We start from the raw sequence: 24,108 nt of genomic DNA on the forward strand, positions 1-24,108 counted from the left end.
TCCAAAATCTCCTACCTTTCCCCAACTCACTCACTCCTCTCTGTGTGTGCAATCAGTTGGAGAGAACAGAGCATTCAACATCTTTTTACTCAGTCAGTTTATATATAAATGCTTGCAATCTTGTGCTGTCTAGGGTGAAAGAGAATCTGACCCTATGACTTCAATTTGGGCAGCATTCTGAAAACATCTAAAATGGCTTGGGGACAGACATCCTTTTCTTGCCCTCCAGTGTTTTTGCAAATCTGACTTGCTTATTACATATTTGCTTATTACATATACATATTACATCTTTGACATCTTGCTAAATACTTCTGTCCTCTGCTAAGCGCATACGTGAAACTTTGAGGGACAAAAAGGATGCATTTTATACTCACACAAAGACTGGGAACCAGACTGGACAGGTTGACATGCCGTGGCGCAAACATATGAAGCTGCTGCAGACAGGATATGGCAGCTGCCTGAACAAGCGAGTCTGAATGATCTTGTGTGATTGCACATCCCACCAAACAGGAAGAACGAATTGTTGAAATTGTAGCTCCATTACCTAATGATGTAATACAATATCCTTAACAGAGCAAAATTTTTGTATGACAACTGTAGACTTTAAACCTTTGAGAAACAAGAATTTTTAATGCTTCAAAGTTCACAGATTAACATGCATCTTTTCTGAATTTTAATTCCGCACATTAGTATCTACACAACTTCACAGAAACACTACAGAGTGTTTCAATACCTCTTTTTTTAGCTCAGTTAAACCATGTCCTGTCCAAATGAAGTTTTGGATCAATTCTGATCTTCGGTCAGAAATATTTTAAGATTATCTTCCCAGCACATGAAAACAGTAAAATATCTCAATTTAAATTCTGAAAGTCTCTTTCATTCTATACACATGGGCAACTTTCATGCACTGAACCACCTCCTAAAATGTCAGGTAATACTTAAGCAAGCACACATGTATACAGGTGATTTTATTTAGCTCCATTAGATGAGCTGCACTGCTTTAATAGGACAAGCATTCAAAAGAACAGTATTTAATTTGAAAAATAATTCCATCCTGTATTTTAAGAATTAACCTGCATCAGGTTTATAAAAAGAAATCTTGAATTATAGAAGAATCTAATTTTCAGAAGACATTCTATGTACACTGTTATTTTAAAAGTTAATGATACTCCAGATCAAAATGTTAACACACAGCAAGCAGATACATAAGTTCAATTAAACCATCTAGAAATTTTTCATAACTAGAAATTTAAGTCCAGTTATTTAGAGTTAAAATTTCACTATTGGCTGGCTCTCTGGCACTGCAGCAAAGATGATCCTATACATATTCCTTCCCAGTAAGACAAAGTCACAATTTGTGTTTCTGCTGAGACACAGAATTTCAGACACAGTATTTGGCATGACAAGATCTTATTCTCTACAGTAAGGTACAGTGATTAAGAATACCAAGAACAAATAGAATGAGTTATAGTTTCACAATATTATCAATTATGTCAAACTTGAGCTCTTGCCATCAGTTAAAAATAAAATCAACAGGTATTGAAAAAATGGAGGAAAAAATCTTGCCTCTGCCCACCACAAAAATATACATAGCAAAATATGCAGCAAGGGTGTTTTTCATCCTTTATCTACCATGCAAATTCACCATTAGCCAGAACACCATACATCACTGCAACTTCTTTATACAAATCTTAAACTGCAGTCAAAAAAGCACCAAGCAGTCAAGAAGGATCATAAGCGAGGTCGCCTGCAGGACTGTAACTGAATTTGTCAACATTGCCCCCTGCTCCACCTGCAACTACAACAAACAAATTTATTTTCTTTCATTTAAGATTGCAATTTGTTATCTTTATACAAGTTAGAGTTGTCTGGTTTGTTTTTTCAAATTCCCACTAACCTTGCAGCTCAGGCCCAACAGTAGTTATTATAGCTCCAAGACATCGGCCTAAGCATTGATGTACTTCTGTATGTGATGGTGGAACAGTTAAGAGCAGAGTAAGAACTAGAGAAAGCGTTGGCTCCACATATCCACGGTACATTGGTCCACTAGAATCTACTATCAAGGCAAGTGAATGGAGAGACCAGGTCTATCAAAAAAACAAAGGAGTGTTTTTCAGTAATACATTTAGGAAATTTAAACAATTTTGTATGCAGACTGAACCTAGCTCTGTATGTCCTTGCTTAAACATTTCTAGTTAGCTACTCTGACTCCAGAAGTGTTTCAAAGCTCTCAGGATCTCAAGCAATCATCTGGGAGTTTAAATATCTCTAGCACACTCTTTGGCTATCAGCAGTTTGGGGGATAACAGAGATTAAAATGATTAAGAATCTGTGCAAAAAAATGGTTAAGCACTTTGAGAAGAAAAATAAAAAATGAAATGGCACACCCACTTTAAAAAACAGGAAAAAAGAAGAGTAACTCTTAAGACAGGAGGAAGAAAGAATCATTCCACTGTAAAACTAGATGTAGAGCCTGAAACAGTTGTTGACAAAGTTCTTAGTGGGGAGTGCCTTTGACATTCCAGTAGAAACTGATTTTGATGTCAAGTTGAAAGGTTCACAAGCATTTCCTAATTAATTTTCTTATTAGAGGGTGCAAGAGAAGAAAGCAATGCTGTTCACTATGTCAGCATACTATCGGATAAGGAAAAAAAAAAGGTGAAAGATCAAACTATTTCAGTTGCAAGATTAGTAAATAACAGAAGAGCAAAATAATTTATTGCAATTGTCAAAGCAGGAAGTGAGTGGACAGTCTTTTTGGTCACTGATACTTCACAGGAAATAAATTCCCAACAGACCTGCATCAGCTATCTCTCCATAACGTGCTACTAAATGATCTAATTTCAGAATTTTTTTCCATTAAATATGTGATGCAATTGTGTGAAAAGACTAAGTTAAAAGAACATTACAGCTACAAAGCCAGACTCTTAGGAATGAGTTAGAAAACCTGCCTTTAAGACTGCTGCTTTTAAATCCGCTCTGATGCAACCCAAACCCCATAAGCACTAGCAATCACGTAACTATTTCTACAGTCCTAACCACATGGTAGCACCTTACAGCTTATCCTTTCATTCTTGCAAATTTCGATTGCTTGTATTCCCATACAGTTTCTCTGTATCCACACTGATCCAGTGAGGGACGAGGTTTAAAAGTTTAGCTTTTCATGGTGGTCTGGTGTCATACTCTCAACAGAAGATAAGGTAGGCATGCAAGTTTCACCTGGGCTTCCCCTTTATACTTCACATATTTTTTTCATAAAGCAGTAACCCTTTCCATTTTGTTTTTTAAATGAACCGTACACAATTTTATGCCTCAGAATTGCGTACTCATACATGAAGAATTTATGTATGCAACCTGAATTTTGTCTTACCTTAAATTAAGGAAATCTGAAAGAGATTTTAAATTGTATTTATAATCTTTTAAACATTCTCTCCAAACAAAACCAGGCTTGTGTTCCCAAGTGATAAGCTTGAGTATTTTGATTTATTTTTTGTATTGCTCTGATGAAAAGTAGTAAGAAGATACGCTAGTACCTGTTCTCTCAAGTTAACAATTTAAATCAAGGTGGTAGTATGATTCTGTATAGTCACTGAATTAACAGGACCACTTGCAACCACCTCCCTGACAGTAAGATTACATTTTAATTGCAGCATGCAGCACGTATTTGGGATTTTGTACTGTAAGAATTTATAAGGAAAGTTCTGCTTGCGTCACACTCCCTGGCACGAGCTACAGTCATATGATTTGGCTTACACGTGACAATCTCTATTAAAGAACATCTGAACAGATAATTTAGTTTTAATACTGAACATTTTAAAGTAGTTCTGTGTTGATTGCGTTTTTTACCTGGACTTCAGGTGAGGTTCCATCTTGTGCCAAAGCCAAGAGAATACTGACACTAGTTTTCAGATGCTGTCCAGAACCTATCCCACCAACGTATCGATGGAGACAGCCCAGAGCCAAAGAATGGCCCGTTCTTGATACAACATCTCGAGCAGATTTTAACCTATCAAAGTTTAAATAAAATGAAATAATGTTATTCACTAACTTTGTAACAAAGAACCCTTCAAGTACCAGAACAGTGCAAAACCAGAATTTTGCAAGCCATCTTACAAGATCTTTAGAAGCCTTAACAACAAAAGCAAAACCAATGTACTTAATCTATATTGCTATCAAGATTGATAACATATAAGGCAAGTGAAAAAAAAAAAAAGATATTTTAATTGTAATTTTTTTCTTCCTAGTCAGAACTTGACATTTTAGATAAAGAAGAGTTTTGGAAGTGAAAGAATATAGGAAAAACATCTAGTGTTTACCAATGTTTCACAGCAGACTAATTTAAGAATCAGACCCCTGCAGTGAAAAGGAATCAAGAATGGAAAAATAGCAACATATATTGAGAAATTACAAAGTACTCCACAGCTACATCTTCCACTGCAAAGTCAACTGAGTAAATTTTTAATACAGCTGTTTCCTTCTACAGTTGAGTTCTATGACTCTTACAATAATTTTGCTTTTTAAATAGTGCTTTACTAATGAAACTAAACCAGAATGAATAGTATTCTGCTTGACCTAGTTGTATGAAGCAGTGACTTGTTGAGCATTTTCCACAATACTTCTGATTCCGAATGCACATTACATACGTAACTTTTTAATTAAAAATTTCTCAGGGAGTGGGAAAAAGACAGAAAAGAAGGATATCTTAATTGGAACAAAGATATTTTTTTCGTGCTTGTCTGCATCTGAAAGGCAAGCATGCTCTTAGCCACAAGTGAACAAAAAAGTAGATGCAAATCTCAAATTTACCTGACAGTGTCAACAGACCGGCAACATTAACAACTCAGATCCTACATGAGAAACTATGGAAATAATCCCAGTAATAGAAATCCAAGGAAAGACAGGAAAGATTATGTACTTTATTACAAGATGAAATGATGGGAAAATCTGAATTACCCAGAGGTAGGAGAGTGGGACCGAAGCTATGTGCGTGCAGCTTGGCCAGCCAAAAACATGGGCTGCAGCCCTGAGACAGGTGCATTCTGATTGACAGATAGGCTGATGTCTTAAATTTAAGCCAAAAACTGGAAAACATACTGTCTTGTACATCTACCAGTCATCTTTCTACAGACCTAAGATTAACAGAATATGGAAAAAAATTATGGGCCAGTAGATAAATCAATATGTAAAGAGGATGTTTTGATGAAACAGAACCCCTATCACACAATTCATATTACAGACATACTTGGTGTAAACTGCTTTTATCCACCTGAAGCAGTTTAGTCATCTTGAAGTAACCCATCAAAAACTATTCTTTGGTATCATTTCACACCCCAAGTAGTTTAACAACTCAGCTTTTATTCCTGGAAGAATCATGTGAACTAAATCAAAAAGAGAAGATCTGAGGATCTGTTAGATCTACACAATCATTGCAATCAAAGCATGAAGAGAATAACCAATATGGTATTTAGTAGAGGAATCTTCCAAACCACGTTAAATTGTATTTTTATTCCCTTTTCTGAATCAAAACCAACTTACTTATCAAAACTGTACTGAGCCATTCTAGCAATGAAAGAGGCTTCTCCAACCACTTGAGCCATTCTGCCGAGAGCTTCACCTGCTGCACATCTCAGAATCGGGTTAGGATTATCGAGGGCACCCATGACCAGCGTCAGAGCAGATTTGCGGACTTCTTCTGGTCCTAATGTGCTTTTATTTTCAGCTAAACCCTACATGAAAAAAAAACATTCCAAATCAGGGGAGAAAAGGAAAATATAAGAGCAGTTTTGCTGTACTTGAGATTCTCAAATAAAAATTATGCACTTTATTTTTTTCAATTATTTATCCTAAAATAGACTGGTTGAAAACATTAAAACACAGAATCAACAATACACTTAGTCTTACATTTGCCAACACTCTACCTATTTCACACACAGAAAGAGCTCTTGCACCAGTCTTTTTTAATCAAATGCATTACAGGGCTATATGCACCCTAGTGCTACTGAATCTGAGCTAACTTTACACAGATACCCTAGGAAAAAAAAAGAGAAGCTTTAAAACCAAACTGCAACATCTCTTTCTGTCAGACAGAAAAACCCCAGCTCAGTTATGTTTCTGCAAGAATCACTTAAATCAAAGACATTCTTGTTAAAGTATTTTTTTCCTTAATAATCACATCTTTGCAAACGTTTATACAGCCTGTTCCATGAACATTCTACAGAACAGTAACACTAAACTGCTCCTACAGCTTCCTTGGTTCCCACATGTCATTAACAGTACATCACCTTTCACTACAGATTTCAAGAAGTCTTTTACTTTGGGAAAAATAATTAAACACACGTGAAGTACAAACACGGCATGTATTATAGAGGAAGAAGTTGATGGCTCTACCACAGATTCTCATTTCCTGTTCTGAAATCCTTGTTTCAGCTCAATTTTGACAATTCTTTGGCCATTTGGCATGACACAGGACATTCCAGGCATCTACCTCAGAATCTACTTTTCAACTTGTAGCAATGTGGTTCACATTTCTAAGAACAAAGCAAGGAAGAAAGGTGCTGTTTTGCCAATGTATTTTGCCTATCAACCAAGGACAAAGAACCCCAGTAATAATTAGCTTAAACTAGGCAGCCAGTATTTTTATGGCAAAATTCAGACAGGAAGAAAATCATCCGATCTTTAATTGCAGGCTGGCACTTCTAGAAGCGTAGCTTCCTCAGCACAGAGGACTTAATGGTGCCCTGAAGATGAAGAAGGATGACAATGACAGATGTTGTCCAAAAGACTCATGAACGGGACAGTACATGAAACAGTGACAAAACTAGAAATGCCTCAAGAAATTTGACTAGTAGAAAGAAAATCCTATGCTCTAAGACACTGTCCCACAAAGCCTCGAGGCAATGCAAGTCACTGAAACCAAGTATTTCTCAGGAATATTATTCGTGACTTGGTGTCGCTTCCTGACTTGACAGCATGAGTTCGGATTTCCAAGTGTAGATGGAGAACACAGAGCTGTAACTGAAGTCAGTGGGACTGGAGATAAGCATCTAGAATTCTATGCAGCAGTATGGAGTTTTAAGAAGAAAAAATTAAGACCTCCAAAATGGAAACCCACATCTATTTTTATTTCCATGAGCCTCATCTGCACAATACTCTCTGACATGAGGGGATTTTTGAGTACATGGGACAAAGTACTTAAACCCGTAAGTACACTGCAAATAAAATTACAGAATTGAAAAAGAAAAAAAGACAGTCTGTATACTATAGAATGCCGATTCATCTGTTCTCTGTACTGACACATGCAGGCAAGACCTCACACTAAGATCTGAAAAATTTCAATTTTGGTATTTTCAAACTTTTGAATGCTGAAGTGGTAACTTTAGTAAGGTTCTTCTAACTTTCTATGAAATACAAATCGATGAACCAAGCTGCTGAACTGTGGCATCCATTGTAAGTTTACAAGTTTTACCTTCAAGGCACTAAGAACAGCAGTAAAGATATTTAGCTGCACAGCTTGCTGGCGAACACCTTTAGCCTGTTTGACACATTCAGCAAAGTGATCCAACATCTGTAATCTAAAAGAAAGGAAAGGATATAATTTAAGTGATATCATTGCAAAACACAAACTAACACACATCTGGCAAAAAACCCACACACAACAAAAGGTCGTTTTAAACTCAGTCACAGAATTTATGGAATGTATGCTTCAGGGGCTGCAGAAGGTATTCACTTTAGGTAGAAAGGGCAGAGTTATTCTGAATGTCCCTCTGCTGGTTCTTTTAGCTCATCCACAAATGTTTATTATTCCTTTTGAAGAAAACACCACCAAGAGGAAGTGAATCTTCAGATACATTTGGCTGTATAACTAGAAAGCTATGAGCATAAGTGCAGAAAAATGTTGCCTCTCTGTTAGCATTCAAAATAGTGTTACCCTCTATATTCCTATTATTTTTCCTACTGTTTTCCCAATTTAACCTCCATTTTCCCCCCATGTAACCATGCCAGAATGTGTTACTGGGAGCAGGAGTACTTCCTAGAGGATACCAAGAACAGAAGTATAATGAATACTCTGTATTCTCAACTACTCGGCAGTTCCGCAGCCAAATCCTTCCATAGCCAACAACAGATATAGATTAAGCTGAATTACTGCAAGCTGGCCTCAAATCTATCCTGCGCTCACTGCACACTGAGACTGACTGCTAGGAAAAAACTGCTCCCATCTGGATTGCACTGAAGGATAATTTTACTTTGAAATGCATCTTAGAGCTGCTTTCACTCTGTGCTCAGTAACAAATTGGCTGAATAAACTGAATGACTAAAGTAGTCCTGACAACCCAAAACTCTGCAAAGGTAATGTGGAACACAAAGGAAAATAAGCTGAATTCCATTCCCTCTTTTTCATGATGCAGAAAATCATTTGTTGAGTATAAATCAGATTGTCTTATTCATGGAACACAGATGGAATTCAAGGGATGCCACTGCTACATTTTGAAGGCTGATTTGAAGTTAATTGCAGTGGATATTTGTGCAGGAAATTTTGGTTGCAGAGATATTACTGCTGTCAAATGCAGTAGGAGGAGAGAAACATCTAATCTCCACCTCTGAACCCTAATCGTCAAAACTGATAAAACTCAGGAAATCATCTTATTTCTAAGCTGAGTAAACATATCCTGGAATCCTGAGCCACAATGTTCAGAGCCACAGAGGTCAAATACTGAACTCTGAATTCAAAGACAGTTGGTATCAAAGTAGATACCTACTTCAAGGAAACAAAAATTGAAACATAATACTATCCAGAGAACAAGGCATTAGATTCTGAAATGGAATGCTGATATAAACTGACCTGTGTTTGTAAGAAACATGAGGAAAAACCACACCAAAGAGAGCCACAGATGCATCGATGACAGATACTCCTAAAGGAAGGGGACCAGGTACAGCTTCACCAGCAGGGATGCGCAAATAAATAGAAGATGGATCATGTTCCAAAGCACCACTTCCAGATGCACTGTTTGGCTGAAGCTGCAAAATGCCACATGAGTACCTCTGAACATACCTTTGCACACAGAATTTGGAACTAGAGATAACCAAAACATGTATGCAGTAGCTTAAAATAGCTTACAAAGACCTGAATGCAACTGCAGTGTCCCTATGCATACACACACTAGCATTTACAGGGCCAGTAAATCCCAGAGGGTCAAAGCAGTTAAAAGCTGGAAAAATGCACAAACTGTCACTCCTGGTAGTAAGAGATGGAAATCAGAGAAAAGCAGAGGAATTCTGGTACTAATAGTAGCTTCTAAATCACTGACTATGAAGTGACATTTCAGAAAAAAGGTTATTTGTTCAGTGTCTGAGCATTGAGTCACAATACAGCACATGAAACGATCGGTTTGGGCTCTAATGACTCCCTACACAGAAAGATTCAGAAACAGTACTAAAATTATTAACAATCTTATCATCATGAAAATACTTCTTAACCATCATTCTTTCAGGAAACACAATTATCTGTTCTCTCTGAAGAAAAACTTAGTTTCATAACTTGTTAATTATTCAATCATGAAACAAAATTAGAATCTAGTAGCTCTGTATTCTTCTTAAAAGGTCAGAAAACAGAGCAAACATTTGACGAGACCTCCATATCACTAAAAAATAAAACATGACCAAGCACAAGAAATCCCTGTGATGCACTACAGGGCTTCAGTTACCAACAGTGACAGTTTTACAGATTAGAAGGGTTCTTTTATTTAAAAAAAAACAAAAGAAACAAAAAAAAAAAAAAACAGGGGTGGGCAGTGTCCCAAAAAGCTCTGTGGATTGAAGGCTGCACTGAAAGTCTACTATGTCCACCACAACAAACGAGGGATGTTTATAAACCCCTTTCTTTTGCTTTGACCTGCTGATCGTTTCTCAGAAACAGTTTCCCCTTGGTTTCTCATACTTGATATCAGTCTTGGCTTTTGGATCTGCTCAGTCAAGACAGCTGCCTTCTGAGAAACCTTGCCATTATTAGACAGGCTGTGGCAGAACAGGCGTTTTCGGCCCCTCCCTTCTTACACCAAGAAATTTCCGAGAAGCCAATTTGCAAAGTTTATGATGGCACAGCTCAGCAAATGCTCAGAAAAGCTAGTTGTCTAGGGAATACAGTTCACTGAGAATTCAAAAATCAGAACAGCATTATGAAGACAGAGATACATTGGTGGATATACCCAGACAGACAAACTTTTTTTATTTTTCTCCCCATGTCATTACATCGTGAAATATATGAGAGTAAAAGGCTTGAAAAGAGGCAGCCAGCCCCTTCATAGTCTCACAAATTAGGAAAGTAAAGAGAAGGCTATTACCAGATAGTTTCCTAAATCATTTAGCATTAACAAATTGTTTCCTATGCTACATTCCTTCTCCAAGGGCCATATGAAAAATGGTAACTAGATCAATATTTACTAGTTGATCTGAAAAAAATTTATTGAGAGACCTCCATAGCAATACTTGTTTCCTTTTTTAAGTTTTTAGTTCCTGTTGCAAAGACCCACCCTTTTTTAGAAATGCACCAAATTCCTTGTAATGCCAACACAATTGCATCAATGCTTCCAAATGAAACGTGAGATTTCATACTACACCTATAAAACCAGCTACATCTTGTTTTGCTATAAGACTGTTTGCAATACTTATATTTTGACAACCGTTTCACTTCAACCAAGGGAAGTAAGAGAACAACTGCTAGGCTAGGACGATCAGGGCGGGGCAGCACAGGGAGTGTTGTTTTGTTTTACAGAAATTAAGTTACTTCACTAACCACAACCATATGAGTAGCGTTATGCAATTTGTATCTCAGCTATAGGCAGTTTTTAATCAAAACACTACACTGCAGATGGAAGGACTCACATCTAACACACTGCTGAAGTAAGACTGAAAACAAGGCATGAAGTTTCAGTTTTAGAGGGCTTCCCCTGCACACACATCACACAGACAGTGCAGATAATTCATTATTCTTCCAGTTTTTTATTACCTGATCTTCAATTGACTTATGATCCGTTTCCTGCAGCCAAGAGCCAAGAAGAACACTATCATCATAATGACAAAGAGACCTTAGGAGCGATGTGGTTGTATTAGCAGAGTTGTCTGTCAAAGTAAATTCTGCTACCAGCTCTCGAAGGAGCGCATTAAATGATCCTAAAAGGATGGACATTAAAAAGAATCATTGCTGCTTATCCAAAACCTTTCAGCTAGCAATCAGAAGTTACAAATCAAAGCATGTACCATTACCTCGATTTTACAGGTAGCAAACAGAGAAGTAAACCTGACAAGACTAAAGTTGACAGCAAGGCTTCAAACAGAACCCTGGGCTCCCAATTCCCAAACCAGTATTCCAAACCAACAGACAGCCATCCCTTCCAGGATGACAATCCAGATCTTGCAAAAATTTGCTCATCCACATGATCATGTAATTTAATGAATTAACAAAAACAAGCAAAACCCCAAAAGCTAATCATTCAGATCATGTGACAGTGCCCAGCAATTTAATAATAATAGCATAAAACCGTCTAATAGATCAAATCGTGTTTAAAAAACAAAACAAAAGAAAACCAAAAACAGAAACCAAAACTAAACCTTCATTCTCACATCCGCCCTTTGAGTATACTTAGAAATAATGCTGTCCATCTTTGAAGTAACAATGACACAAAACACATAAATTTGAGCTCAGAACATGATCTCCATACTTTCCCATATCTCTCAATCCTATAAACAGGACTGAAACTTTTATACTTCAAGTGTTAACCTAATATTTTGCAATATTCATACTCTGTAGTTAGACTGTCATGATGACATACAGAAGATGAGTAATTTAGAACAAGACTCTTGGAGATTCCTAGTATTCTCCTTTGAATCTTACATCTGCTTCAAAGGCAAGCATCAAAAATAAATCAAAAGGAGTAAGTAGAGTTTTTACTTTAATAAAAATTGTTAAAAAATTATATACCTTCATAGGTCTTCGGAGGTAACAAAGCCAATATATCATAAAGTCTTAAACGGACCATAGCTGCACTAGCTTTGAGATGAGCTCCATGGGCTTTAATTACTGACGGAATGCTATAGAATCAAAAGAGAAAAGAGACAACCAGAAGTACCACAGTTACTGAAGAGTATTTTCAGATTTCTTTTCACAAGATACATCTCTAGCCAAGACAAGAAAGCAGTGTTCAGAGAACTACTCTGAGAACGTTACTCAATTATCAGTACATTTTCAGAGGTAACTACAGAGCAAACATCTTTTTTTTTTTTTCTCCTAAAAAACACACACTGCTGTAAATCAGAGACATACTTCCTCAGAAGCAACTCCTATTTTAATCGGAGTAGGGGGGGACACGGACTGGGGGAGACGAGACAGCAAACCGTAAAACCCAACCCAAAACTGTGCATTTTCTTCTATTCTGTAAAATGTTGAACATCTTTTCATTAGTACATTTCATACAAGGAGAGTTTATTGTTTAACATCTACTATACAAGTATCTTAGTTTTCTCATTTCTTGCACAAGGATAAGCAAACCATGAATTCAAAAGCTCACTGAACTGAAAATCCAAAACACAGCTAACAAAAGTTACCACGGCAGGCCCTTCAGCACAGACTATGCAATAAAATACTTTTACAAAGCTAATGACCATAAACATTTTTTTCATATTTTTTTTTCCAACACGGACAAGCAGCAACAGTACTAGGTCAGAATACGAATAAAAACAAATTAGTTCTAGTATTGGAGGTCCAGGAAAAGACAAAAGGGAATAAAGGGCAAAACCTGCCTACTTACTGCGACATCATTGTCATGGCACATTCTATGGGTGTCATCAATTTCCTGATCACATCCTCAGTAAGGAGCTCAGGGCAGTGAGCAACAAAACTTCTCATAGCTAGTAAAAAAATAGTTTAAATTAAAATTTTATTGAAACAAACAAATATAAAGCATGAGCAAGATACAGATCCTAAGAGAACATCAAAAAAGCAGCAATTAAAAATATTATTCAGAGATTGTGTGACATGCCCATAAAACTATATGCCAAAACCAGGTCAAATAAACGAAAATCTGACACATCTTACTCATTTTCAAAGAAAGAAGGGAAGTTACAGGAGTTCTCTATAATCCTTGGGATATTTGCTTTGGTTTACTGCACACTTGTAATCTCCAAGTTTGAAATTCTTACCACACAGAGCTCCAGCGCGGCCTTCCAGCGTTACTTGCCAAGTAAAAGAATCTCCTCTTGCCTTCTCTGCTTCCAGTTCCTTCAGAGAACGTGGAAACACATTTCGCCATAGCAGCAACATCTTAGGCAGATGATACCGAACAACAGAAGGACCTATGTTAAAAAAGAAAGTGACTGTATAATAAAAACCTGTATTTAACTGTGTGAAAAAGCTGCCATGAAGGCTTTTGCTCTTTAAGCTATTTTTCTCCTATTTCACTTCTCTACTTTTCTCCCTACCTGAACACTGAAAAACAAAGGAAAACCTTTCTCATTTCTAGGTTGAAAGTACAGCAAATAAATACTATAGGTAAGTCTGTCTGTTGATATCTGTACTAAAAATAGGAAACTGGCAATTCTATACATTGTCATGCATATATGTAACCACTGCCAACTGTCTTTTTACTATCTTTTTATTCTGACTTCTAATTTTTTTTAATATTACTATTTTGAAGGCAAGCTCACTGATAGTTACTGATGAGGTAACTAGTTTAATGGTCAAGTTTAAAGAAAACTTCTGAAAAAGCTCAAGAAGATCCAGCGCAAGAGCATTAAAAACACATTGAAGGACAACCAAAAAGGCTACACTTGGAAAAACATGACAATGAGCTGGCAAAAAGAGCGACAATTTAGAGAAACAAGATGAAACACAAAATGCTATTTGCTAAGAGATCCAAATACTGCAGAATGCATCAGAACTTTATCATATTTTCCAGTTAAAAAAAATACCCAAACAAAAAACCCACTATTGCTGCAAAATTCAAGGCTATCCTTCTAACTTCTCAAAATATAGCTTCTGATATTTCTGTGATGGCAGATATGAACACGAGGCTGGCTTTTTTAAAAGACAACTGAATGCCTTTTAAACTGGTAACGCTTCTAATCAGTACTGTTGCCTATCAAGAACCCACATGCAACTTGTTGGACTACTAATTACATTTTATTTACAGACCATTTCTGCTGTACCACAGTACTGAGGAAGGAAGACTATGGGCATTTTTCCCTTTTCATAGAATGACTAAAGGCTGGGCTTCCAAAAACAGAGCAGAAAATTTTCTTTCTTCCGCTATCCTTCAGATTACATGAACATTAATACTTCACTTCTTCCCAGCATAAACAACACTGCTGATACAATGCACTAACATTGTTTCCCTTGGTATAAAATACTCTTGTGCTAGATAATGGACTAATTATATGTAGAGACCATTTGCCAGAGCGGATAATCAGAAAAGTTGGACAAGCATTAAAATAAAACAAAATGCAACCATTCTTACAAACCTAAAGTCATAAGTGCTCCAAGTAAAAGCCATCCAGCTTGAGTCCGCTGCAAGGAGAGTCTGCTGTTTTGTGCAGCAGTTCGTAACAAATCCTCAGCAATACTGACCACCATCTGCAGCAATGACAAAAACCAATGTTTTTTACAAAATATAAATGAAACCACTGCAAGCTACTGCTACACATCCACCTTTACAGACTATGAAGATATTTTCAAATCATTTAAACTGACCTTCCATAAAGAATGAATGCAGATTACATTTCAAGCAGATGATCAGTGTTTCGCATATGACAACACAGACAATAATACTCTTTTCAACAATTACACATTAATATGCCAAACAAGAATGCAAATTTGAAAAAGAGGAAAAAACCTGGTAAATATTGCGACTGAAATTCTACAAATGTACGCTCTGGTCATTGCTCTCTTGCTAGGCATAAAGCATTATTGAAATTGAACTTAACTCATTACCATGTCACAGATTTTGCAAAGCTATTAGTTCTAGATAAAAAGGTATCTTTCATACACTCACAGATGAAACACTCATTATCTCACCTTTCCTTTGGCATGAGGAATACCTAAGGGACACTGATGCACACCGCCTAACAAAGCAGCCATTGCAAAACTGTAGCCACTAACAGCCTCAGGGGAGGTCTTCAGATTGTTGAGTCTTTCTGCACATCTATCTAGAAATGGAGTCAACTGAAAAGGCAATGCCACGGCCACACACCGCAAGCACCATGCAGCAGCAAGTCGAGCAGCCATGCTGGGATGAAGAAGGACTGAAGTTACTGTCTCCAACAGACCTACAGAAAAGAGAGTTTACAGTCTTAAAGTTATGATGTGCTCTTTAATATACGCAGACAAGTAAACTGAATTAATGCTAGACAGGCACCATGAAAGTTAAAAAAGAATTAAAAGTACTTGAATTTTATGACTTTGCCCTTTTCTTTACGGAAAGACAGACATATTACTCCACATCAGGTTTTTCCAGCAAAGCTGGAGCTGCCAGAGCCATACCACTGATTTCTACTACTCAAACAACTGAAAAGAGGCACTAACCCTACACAGGCGAACAGACACGGGATGAGGCGATTCCTACAACCTGCCCACCTTTTACAGATTGCCAATAACAGAGCAACAGTAAGACTAATTGTTGGTTTTGCTTTGCGTTGTAGACAAGCACATGCTATAGATGTCACTGACTGCCGTACTCCACTTGTGACACAGTGCTGTCTCCCTTGCACCGTTACTACCTAGTACACTTTCCGAACCTCCATGCCTAGCTAACCCCACTTTCTAACCGTGAGCTCTTCAGTCCAACTTGTTTCCACACCACCTTCCTTCGTCCAGATCTCTAACTTTGCAAACTCCTACTCTGAAGCTCCCACTGCTGCCTTATCTCTTGCTTTCTTTGTAACTAGTGAACAACTTCTACCTGCTTACTTCATAGCAGCTAGCAGAAACACCACTGAGATACAGTCCCCTCTGTTCTTACAGAGCACAGCAGCCAGAAGGAATAGACACCAGCAGAGTCTCCCCTATCCCATAGCTGGGGCAAAATCAGTATGAGAAGAATGTCATATGCATCAAGACAACAATCCACATAACTAAACGTCTAAAGGAGCCTGCACCTCTACTGTAAAAAAACCATAGGCATCCAAACTGAAAAAAAACTTAAAACGGCAACACTACACTACAAACATGGATTCAGATGTTAAACAAGAAGAAAATCCCAACAAACCCTAGTCAACTTAACCCCAATAACCAGCTTTTTAAAATGGGACTATCCACAGCTTCATCTTGACAAAATACTCTTAAGCTCCCCACAGAAATTTGATATCTGAAGGCAATACAATTTTCCAGGAGCAAATACTTCAGACCTCATATAGAAAACCAAGGTATTTCCTATAAAACTATTGTCAGAACCAAATCAATGCAAAAATCACAACTTTACAGCTTTCATCAGCCTAAAAAAAGAGCTTCAGACAGTCTTCGATCAAAACAATTAATACTTTGTCAAACTTTAGTTCAAGCTAGAGTACTGAACACAACGAGCTGGACAAATATAGCTACCTGGGAAGTACTACAGGAAGTGCCAGTTTCATCAACTTATCTTACATATTAATTTTTTATTTAACTAGGTTTAATAATATTTCATAATCATTGCTCAAATGTCTAATTTAAACAATTTAAATTTATTTGCATACCAATAGAGGGTTCTTGTATAAGAGGAGATGCAGTGGCATTTAGACTCTGAACGAGGCTACCCAGTTCCTGGAGGGCACACACCATTACATGCTGGCTTGCAGCAACATCAGCAGCTCCTGATTTATTTTCACTGTTAGCATCATTCACTACTGCTTCTGCAGAAAAGAAAACAGAAGTATCCTGCTTAACTACCATTTGAATCACACCTGAACATATACAGGATAGAAAGACAGTTTAGTTTTGACATCAATCTTACATTAAAACAAAAGCCCATGTTTGGCCATAGTAGGAACTCGCAAAGCAAACACATTTTGAAAAGAAAGAGTTTTACAAGTATCAGCCAAACACTATCATCCAAAGGCCATGAAAAAACAGATGCCCAGCAGTTACTACGGACAGCAGTGTGCTAAGAGGTAGGATTGATAATACAACACAGCAAAAGCAAGTATACACATATACAGCATGTGTGGATTGTATGTATGCCCAGTAACTAAAAGTAAAATCTTGACATATCTAGGTTCTGCATACAAATTTGCATGTACATCTATGGAATAAAACTAAAAACAAACAAAAAACAACCAAACCCAGTAAATAATTAATCACAACCTCTAATCATCTTAAAGATATCCAATTAAGTTCCTAGATCTCACTGTAGATTCTTTCTCCTATACAATATCCCAGAAAAAGTAAATGTCACTTCAAAGAGAAAGGACTTTAGTATCCGCTTAATGTTTATATGTCTACTACAATTTTTTTTCCTGGAAGTAATACTTACTGTTATCAGAACCCTTTTAAGGTTCTATATCTACCCTATCAAAACAGACCTACCCTATCAAAAAAAAGTTATGAGAAGAACCTGCAAAAGTTTCAAAATCAATTCCATTTCCGTATGTTAAACATTACTTAAAACTCAAATTAGATGGCAGCAGCAGCAAAGAGGAAGAAAAAGCTGTTTGGTAAATGCATTGTTGTGAAATTCCAGTTTACTTTCTCAATCTCTAGCTCCAACTAACTCATTTCATAAGAAACAAATGCCAACACAGTTTTGTCAGTCCTCTTAGTGATTACATATTCTGCAAAGGGGTCATATTTATCTTCTCTAATTCCAGTTTTCACATTACACCTTTATTTGTCGCCTGCAAAATCCAACTGGGTATTAGTACAGGGGGGATACAAGGACCTACAAGATACTGACATACAAGATCTTCAACACTGGTAGTGAAGAACTCTGCAACTTTCAATACAACCTATCCCAAGATAGACTGCAAACACACACCGTTTTCCCCATTTTCGTTCCAAGCAAATGCAATGTCAAAACAAGCCAGTTGTACACAATCACTTTTCAGGTAGAACCTACATTTTGGATATCATATTTCAAACAGAAAGCAGCTGAATCATCTTTTACCACCACAACAAAATTACTCCTCACGGTAGAAGAAAGCTGGAAAAGGGCTGATCCAGTATAATGACAGTAACTTTCCATTGGTCTCAAATACAGAAAAATGGTTCTCACCCACTGCCTTCATTTGTTTGCCAATAGCTTGACATATATCTTTGGCAGCTGCGATCTGTGCTTTCTCCCCAAGTAAGCTGCCCACAGTGGCTCTCAGGATAAAGGACACACATCTTCGAGAGTAAACTGCATCCACATGGGTCTGAGTAGCACGGGGATGGGAGACCAGGTCAAGTACATGCGACAAAAATGTAGCAAAGTTGCGTTCCAACCACTGACCTCCTAATGTTGTAACAAAGACAACGTAGGCCTGCAAATGCAGAAATTAGGTACAGATCCAATTAAAACAGAAACGAAAGACTAAATTCAGTCACCAAAGACTAAAGACTACAGTTATACTCATGCATAAAGCAGTACAGTAGCAATATCAGCTAGTAATAAGCAACCCTAATGAGGCTAAGGAGGAGGAATCAATCCATTAGCCAGGTTTTCGTCACTGAAGCTAAACTGTTGCCAGTGCCAAGTGTAGCACCTATACTGCAACATACACTGTGAACTGCAAAAGACACTTTGGATGACAGCAAGACAAACCAGTTCATTGCTCTAAGTATGTTTCTTTCTAAAAAATTTAAGTGCATAATGTCAATATCAGCAGCAACACGAATGTGTTCTAATTCACAATGAAAGCTGGGCATTTTTGCCGAGTTCACTTGAAAAAGGCTGAGAAAAATAAAGAGTTTCACAAAATACCCTACAGTCAAAAAACTCTGGATTCTGGCAAGTTATTGCAGCATATTGAAATATATGTCAGAGTCAGAATGCCTGAATTTGAAAAGATGCTGCTGTTACCTTTCTGAAGCTCCACCTTTCACAGGTGGAGCTTTCACATTCAGCGGATTTCACCTACTCAAGACAGACATATGGAGAGAAGCAACAGTTTAACAAATCAGGGCTGCAAACTTTACCCAGCAGCTGAAAAAGAGAGCCAGCAAACACAAAAGGACAACACTGCATCCTCTCTAGAAAGAAATTAAATTTAAATATGGAGCTAAAGTCTAAACGTACTAAGTTTTCAAATACTTTTGCAAATTAATCCCACCTAATATACACTGATCAAACAAACTTTCCTTAGCAAGTATCTTAATCTATCATCACTGCACATAATAATAAAAGAAAGTAGCTTAGGTGAATGACATGGCATGTACATCTCACAAAACAGGCAAGTCAAACTAGACTTGTGAGTTAATTTACAAGCAAAGAACAGAAGCGTGCATTTTTCCTACAAAAGGGTTACATTTATGTATAAATGTCACTTTATTAATATTTTTAAAAATTAAAGCTTATGACAAACCTGGGTAACACCAACTCGCACTTCCCTATTGACAGATACTCCAACTTTTAACATCTCTCCACCACTCTTTAGGAAACCAGATCCTCCTCGCAGAAATCCTGTGGCCATGAGCTCCAAGACCTCCTCAAGCGTGGCTCTCTTCACATTCTGTCGCATCACTTTTGCGAAAAGACAAGTAACCATTTAATCCCGAAGTTCCCAACAATACAAGCAATGATCTTGAAACCAGGCTCAGCAATTCAACTGTCTTGCAAACACAGATCCAGCCAACATTTCAGGCAACAGCTTGTTTTCATGCTTAAAAAATAACCTACTTTTCCTAGGTGATTTTAATAGTTTGCTCTCTCTTTCTCTGTATTACTACAACAGGGATTCTGCACTTTTTATTCTTTTTAGTTTACCGTTCATAAAACCAAACAATCTACCTAAAAGCCTCCATCTACCAGAATAACGACGTAGCATGCAACACTGTCACGTAACTGAAGGTGCAGTTTGTCCAACTGGAAATGGAATCCAGAAAGACTTGTACCTGTAGCTTGTTTTGGTATCAGTGCTGTAGCCATGACTGTTCCCAAAAGCTTTGACACTGCAACTCGCACACCATAGTTCGAGTTTTCCAGAGCTTTAAAGCACAGTGTTGCAACATTCTCTAGTTCAGCAGTCCACATAAACACTGCTTCATTCTGTAATTCCAGCAGACACTGTAGGAAAAAAAAAATAAAAAAAGACTTGCTGAGAACCAATGGAGACCATCCTGACCTTTTATCTAAGTATCACTGTAACTGTCAGGTTATTCAGCAAATACTTTAATATTTTAAGAATAAATTTACACACACACACATACACACTCTCCCATTTACTCAGTAACTTAGCTGAGTAAACAATCAGAAGACTCATGGAATAGGTAACTACTTAAAGAAAATTTTTAAATAAAAGAGAAAAGGACACCAAAAGAACTATGTTATCAAAAACCTTTCTCACTGAAGCTAACAGCTAATATATTCTACCTCATATTTGTTTATATGTTTGGGGAAGACAGTACTACAGTACCTCTGTTTACAAAAAAATAAGTCAAATGTCTCAGCCTTCAGTGTGAATTAGGACTCACCTTGCCCAAGTAATTATCAAATTTCCTGTAATAAACAACAGGTCACAGTTCAACTGCAGGTACTACACAGTCACAGCACAAGAATTTCTAAAACTGGTGAGAAACACACCCACCTTAGCCACTGCACATCGTACAGCCATAGATCTGTCCGTCAACAGAGATCGGGCATTCTTATAAATGTCACGGTGACAAGAAGCTGCTGCTCCTCCAAGCCCATTTAGGACTTTCTGTAAACTCATCAGAATCTCACTGCGGCCCTGAGACTGCACAGACACACAAAAAAATGTTTATGCAAAAATGTGGTCACAGCACTTCTGTCAAGACCCAGGTGCATAATTCTGCATTTTCCTGCTTCTGTGCAGGAGTACTTTTGGAAACATTGGTAATGTAGTTCCCTGAAGTCATACACAACCGATACCTAGCTTGTTTTAGATAGCATTAAGCACTATACACAGCTTTACTAAAACCACCTCAGCTGTCACATAAATTAAGATGAACAAGGGAATCCAATAAAACTGGGCCCAGCCAAGATACTCCTGTCCTGCCCCACCATTTACCTGCTGCAGCCCCAGGGAAAAAAGGAAAACACAGTTGATATGAGAGAACAGGAAACCCAAATAGTCAACAGCTTCCTACTACACCTGCACAAAGGCAGGTAATTAAGAGTTTACAGCACACAAAAAAAACCCAAAACCAACCCAAACAAACAAAAAAACCAACCCAAACTAACAACAAAAAAACCCACACTGTATCCTGCTTCATAAAGATGGACAGTAACATCAAAGGTCAAAGATACAAAGTAACATCTTTGTTGCAAAACTTAGGTATTTGTTTTTAAACAACTGAATGTTTATTCAGGGTACACCAGCAGAAATTCTAATGCTGTAGTTAGAAGTGGTACATACAACCATTTTGCAATTTTAATCACTGATGCCACTACAAAGCAACTACCGTAATATTCATGTGACAAAACTCTCAACTCTCTGCACTAAAAATACATACACATGTTTACCTTGACATTAACTATGTAAGCGATTAGCATTTTTCTAGGTACACGGCAAACAATCCAGCCATTTTGGCAAACACTTTTGGACGAAGCAGGTTGCAGTTTAAATGGAATCAAAACCACATATATAAAATAATCTGAACTTACCTCTGCACTTTTCAGAGACTTCAAAAGATTATTCACTGTTTCCGGAAAAGAACTTCCCAGCATTCTACCCATTTTTTCATAAAATGCTCCAACACATGCCACCGCAGCCCTATGAAAAAAAGAGACATTAATTGGCATACTCTTCTTCTCTATCATCTACACGGAGACAAATAATTAAATAGAAATGTATGTTTTAATCATCATTGATGAATAATAATCTATTTATTATTATCCACTAGTTATACTGGATGTTTAACGCTGTGCATTTAATATTTTTTTTTTGTTTGCAAAAGAAGTAACAGAAGATTTATAGCTTCTAAGAACACAGATGTATTTGATTGGGTATTATTACAGGACCTACACACATAGTGAAAAATTCTGGAGAAGACAAGTATATGCCGAAATCTCTGCAAGATTAGGGTTTTGTGTTTCAATAAACCGTTCCTTTTCCAAGCACCTGCAAGATAACCCCTACCCTTTAAAATACCCTTAATATATCATTTCTGTAGATACTGAATGATGGGGGGGGGGGGGGGGGAAGGTGTCAAGCCTAAGAACTTAAAATGCATAAATTATCGCATAACACAACAAAGTTTGTAGGCACTGTAAAAATCACTGGATCCATATACAGTTATATACCCATTTTCCTTGCTCTGCCATTTGAGATGAGGAATGTTTAAGTAAAGCCATACTGCAGTTACAGACACAAACTGCTCCAGGACAGTCACAGAAGCTGCTCCTGAAAACGTGTGCTTTTTCATTACAAAGCAACAAAGGCTTTTTTTAAACCTGAAATTCTTGGGTAAACAACTTTTTAGCAAAGCTATTTGTTAGAAACCCATTACAGCCTACCCCTTAACGGGCACGTCCCCTACACAAACATCAAAAACCGAAGTTTGAAGGCATACAGGAAAAACCTTCTGGACTACCACTTTGAGTGGGTAGCATAAGTTTCAGAGCATGTTATCGTATAAAACCTTTCCCACTTATACAAGTTCCTCAAAGATTCAAATAAAAGGAGGACAGTATCTGCCCAAACGGTGACTATTTCAGATCTTGTTAAATCCCATTGTTATGATAACACCTGAAGGCAAGCCCAAACCGGGGTTCACTAGACACTGTGAGCACACAAAGCAGTATATATGGGAAAGTACTAAAAACACTTCCAGGGGAAGCTGGTTTTGGCATTAACCAAATTCCTACCAGTGAGATTGCTCCTATAAATAAAGACAAACTGGATCGCACATACATACGCACAAACATCCAAGTATACAGACTCTCTCAGAGAGACTTGTGCAATATATCACAGCAGGGGAATATAAATAGGCAACATCTGCTGGGAAAAAAGAACCTGAACTGTTGGTTACAATCCTCTAGGCAAAGATAATGCTCTTGTTTGACAATCTAGAGGTTCCATCTTAAATGGGGTACCTGAGCACAATCAGCACTAACCCCACTGGTGGAATTTCTTCATTGCACCACTTCATCAACTGTTACCTTTTCATTGACATAAGCATGCAAAAAAGCATAAGATAGTCCCTTGCTTACAGAAAAGCTTCTCACTTTCAGATATCCATGTATATGTCACCTTTGAGTCCTGCCCTTCACAATCTCAATTCTGCTCTTTCCTCTGCTGTATCAAGCACATATGAACTCCAAATAAGCATGCAAAATATAAGTAAACATAACATGCACATATACAGGCAGACTTTTCTGCAACATCCAGGATCACTTTGCTTAAAAAACATTCCCATTTCTCTAACGATATTCAACATACAGTTTTGTGGGCAGGTAGGCCGCAGTATCATCCTTGCTCTTGATGATATCATTACACTTGTCAAGCGTCTGAAAAACAGTAAACGTGTCTCCAATGCTGTAGAGAGCAGCAAGGTTTTTTGCTAGTAGTTTTCGTGTAGGTGGCCCAGGGGAACTGCTGATGAGTCCCGTTAGCTGTTCTACAAGTTTCTTCTGTTTTTCCTTGACATCTGTCTGTTAACGGACCAAAAATATATAAAATAAGAAAAGTCATTTGATCTTGCGTCTTGCCTTCAACACCCAGAAATACCTACAAGAGACTGAAGTAAACCTTACACCACTCCCACTTGTATGTCATTCAGCAAACTGCTTGTCTCGCAGAGACGTGGGATACATTCTGTAACAGCAGAGACATGCTAAATGCTCAGAATTAGCTGTTACCTTATTGATTTTTTGCTTTGAAAAAATACTTACTAAAAATACAGTAATACCTGCCTAGAACATCTTTTAATCCTCTTTACCATCAAGAATCCCTACTCTGGGAGGGAAGGTTTTGTCTTCCAAATATTTA

The 24,108-nt window shown here is 37.4% G+C and overlaps 1 protein-coding gene across 6 annotated transcripts in view; it reads right to left on the reverse strand.

Moving 5' to 3' along the window:
- The window catches only part of HEATR5B (HEAT repeat containing 5B), a 59,271-nt gene that overhangs the window by 32,232 nt on the left and 2,931 nt on the right, over positions 1–24,108 (reverse strand). For all 6 annotated transcript variants that reach the window (XM_055726149.1, XM_055726150.1, XM_055726151.1 and 3 more), the window contains 19 exons: positions 23,560–23,771; positions 21,783–21,891; positions 20,743–20,892; positions 20,051–20,222; positions 19,522–19,679; positions 18,231–18,480; positions 16,717–16,872; positions 15,062–15,312; positions 14,509–14,620; positions 13,192–13,344; positions 12,801–12,900; positions 11,975–12,084; positions 11,003–11,166; positions 8,840–9,015; positions 7,466–7,571; positions 5,536–5,726; positions 3,847–4,006; positions 1,898–2,087; positions 375–544 (listed from right to left, as the gene is read on the reverse strand). In XM_055726149.1, the coding sequence (XP_055582124.1) occupies positions 375–544; positions 1,898–2,087; positions 3,847–4,006; positions 5,536–5,726; positions 7,466–7,571; positions 8,840–9,015; positions 11,003–11,166; positions 11,975–12,084; positions 12,801–12,900; positions 13,192–13,344; positions 14,509–14,620; positions 15,062–15,312; positions 16,717–16,872; positions 18,231–18,480; positions 19,522–19,679; positions 20,051–20,222; positions 20,743–20,892; positions 21,783–21,891; positions 23,560–23,771 (3,090 nt within the window). The remainder of the gene's footprint in view (positions 1–374; positions 545–1,897; positions 2,088–3,846; positions 4,007–5,535; positions 5,727–7,465; positions 7,572–8,839; positions 9,016–11,002; positions 11,167–11,974; positions 12,085–12,800; positions 12,901–13,191; positions 13,345–14,508; positions 14,621–15,061; positions 15,313–16,716; positions 16,873–18,230; positions 18,481–19,521; positions 19,680–20,050; positions 20,223–20,742; positions 20,893–21,782; positions 21,892–23,559; positions 23,772–24,108) is intronic.

The sequence above is a fragment of the Falco cherrug genome, chromosome 13, assembly GCF_023634085.1.
Source record: "Falco cherrug isolate bFalChe1 chromosome 13, bFalChe1.pri, whole genome shotgun sequence".
NCBI classification, from domain to species: Eukaryota; Metazoa; Chordata; class Aves; order Falconiformes; family Falconidae; genus Falco; species Falco cherrug.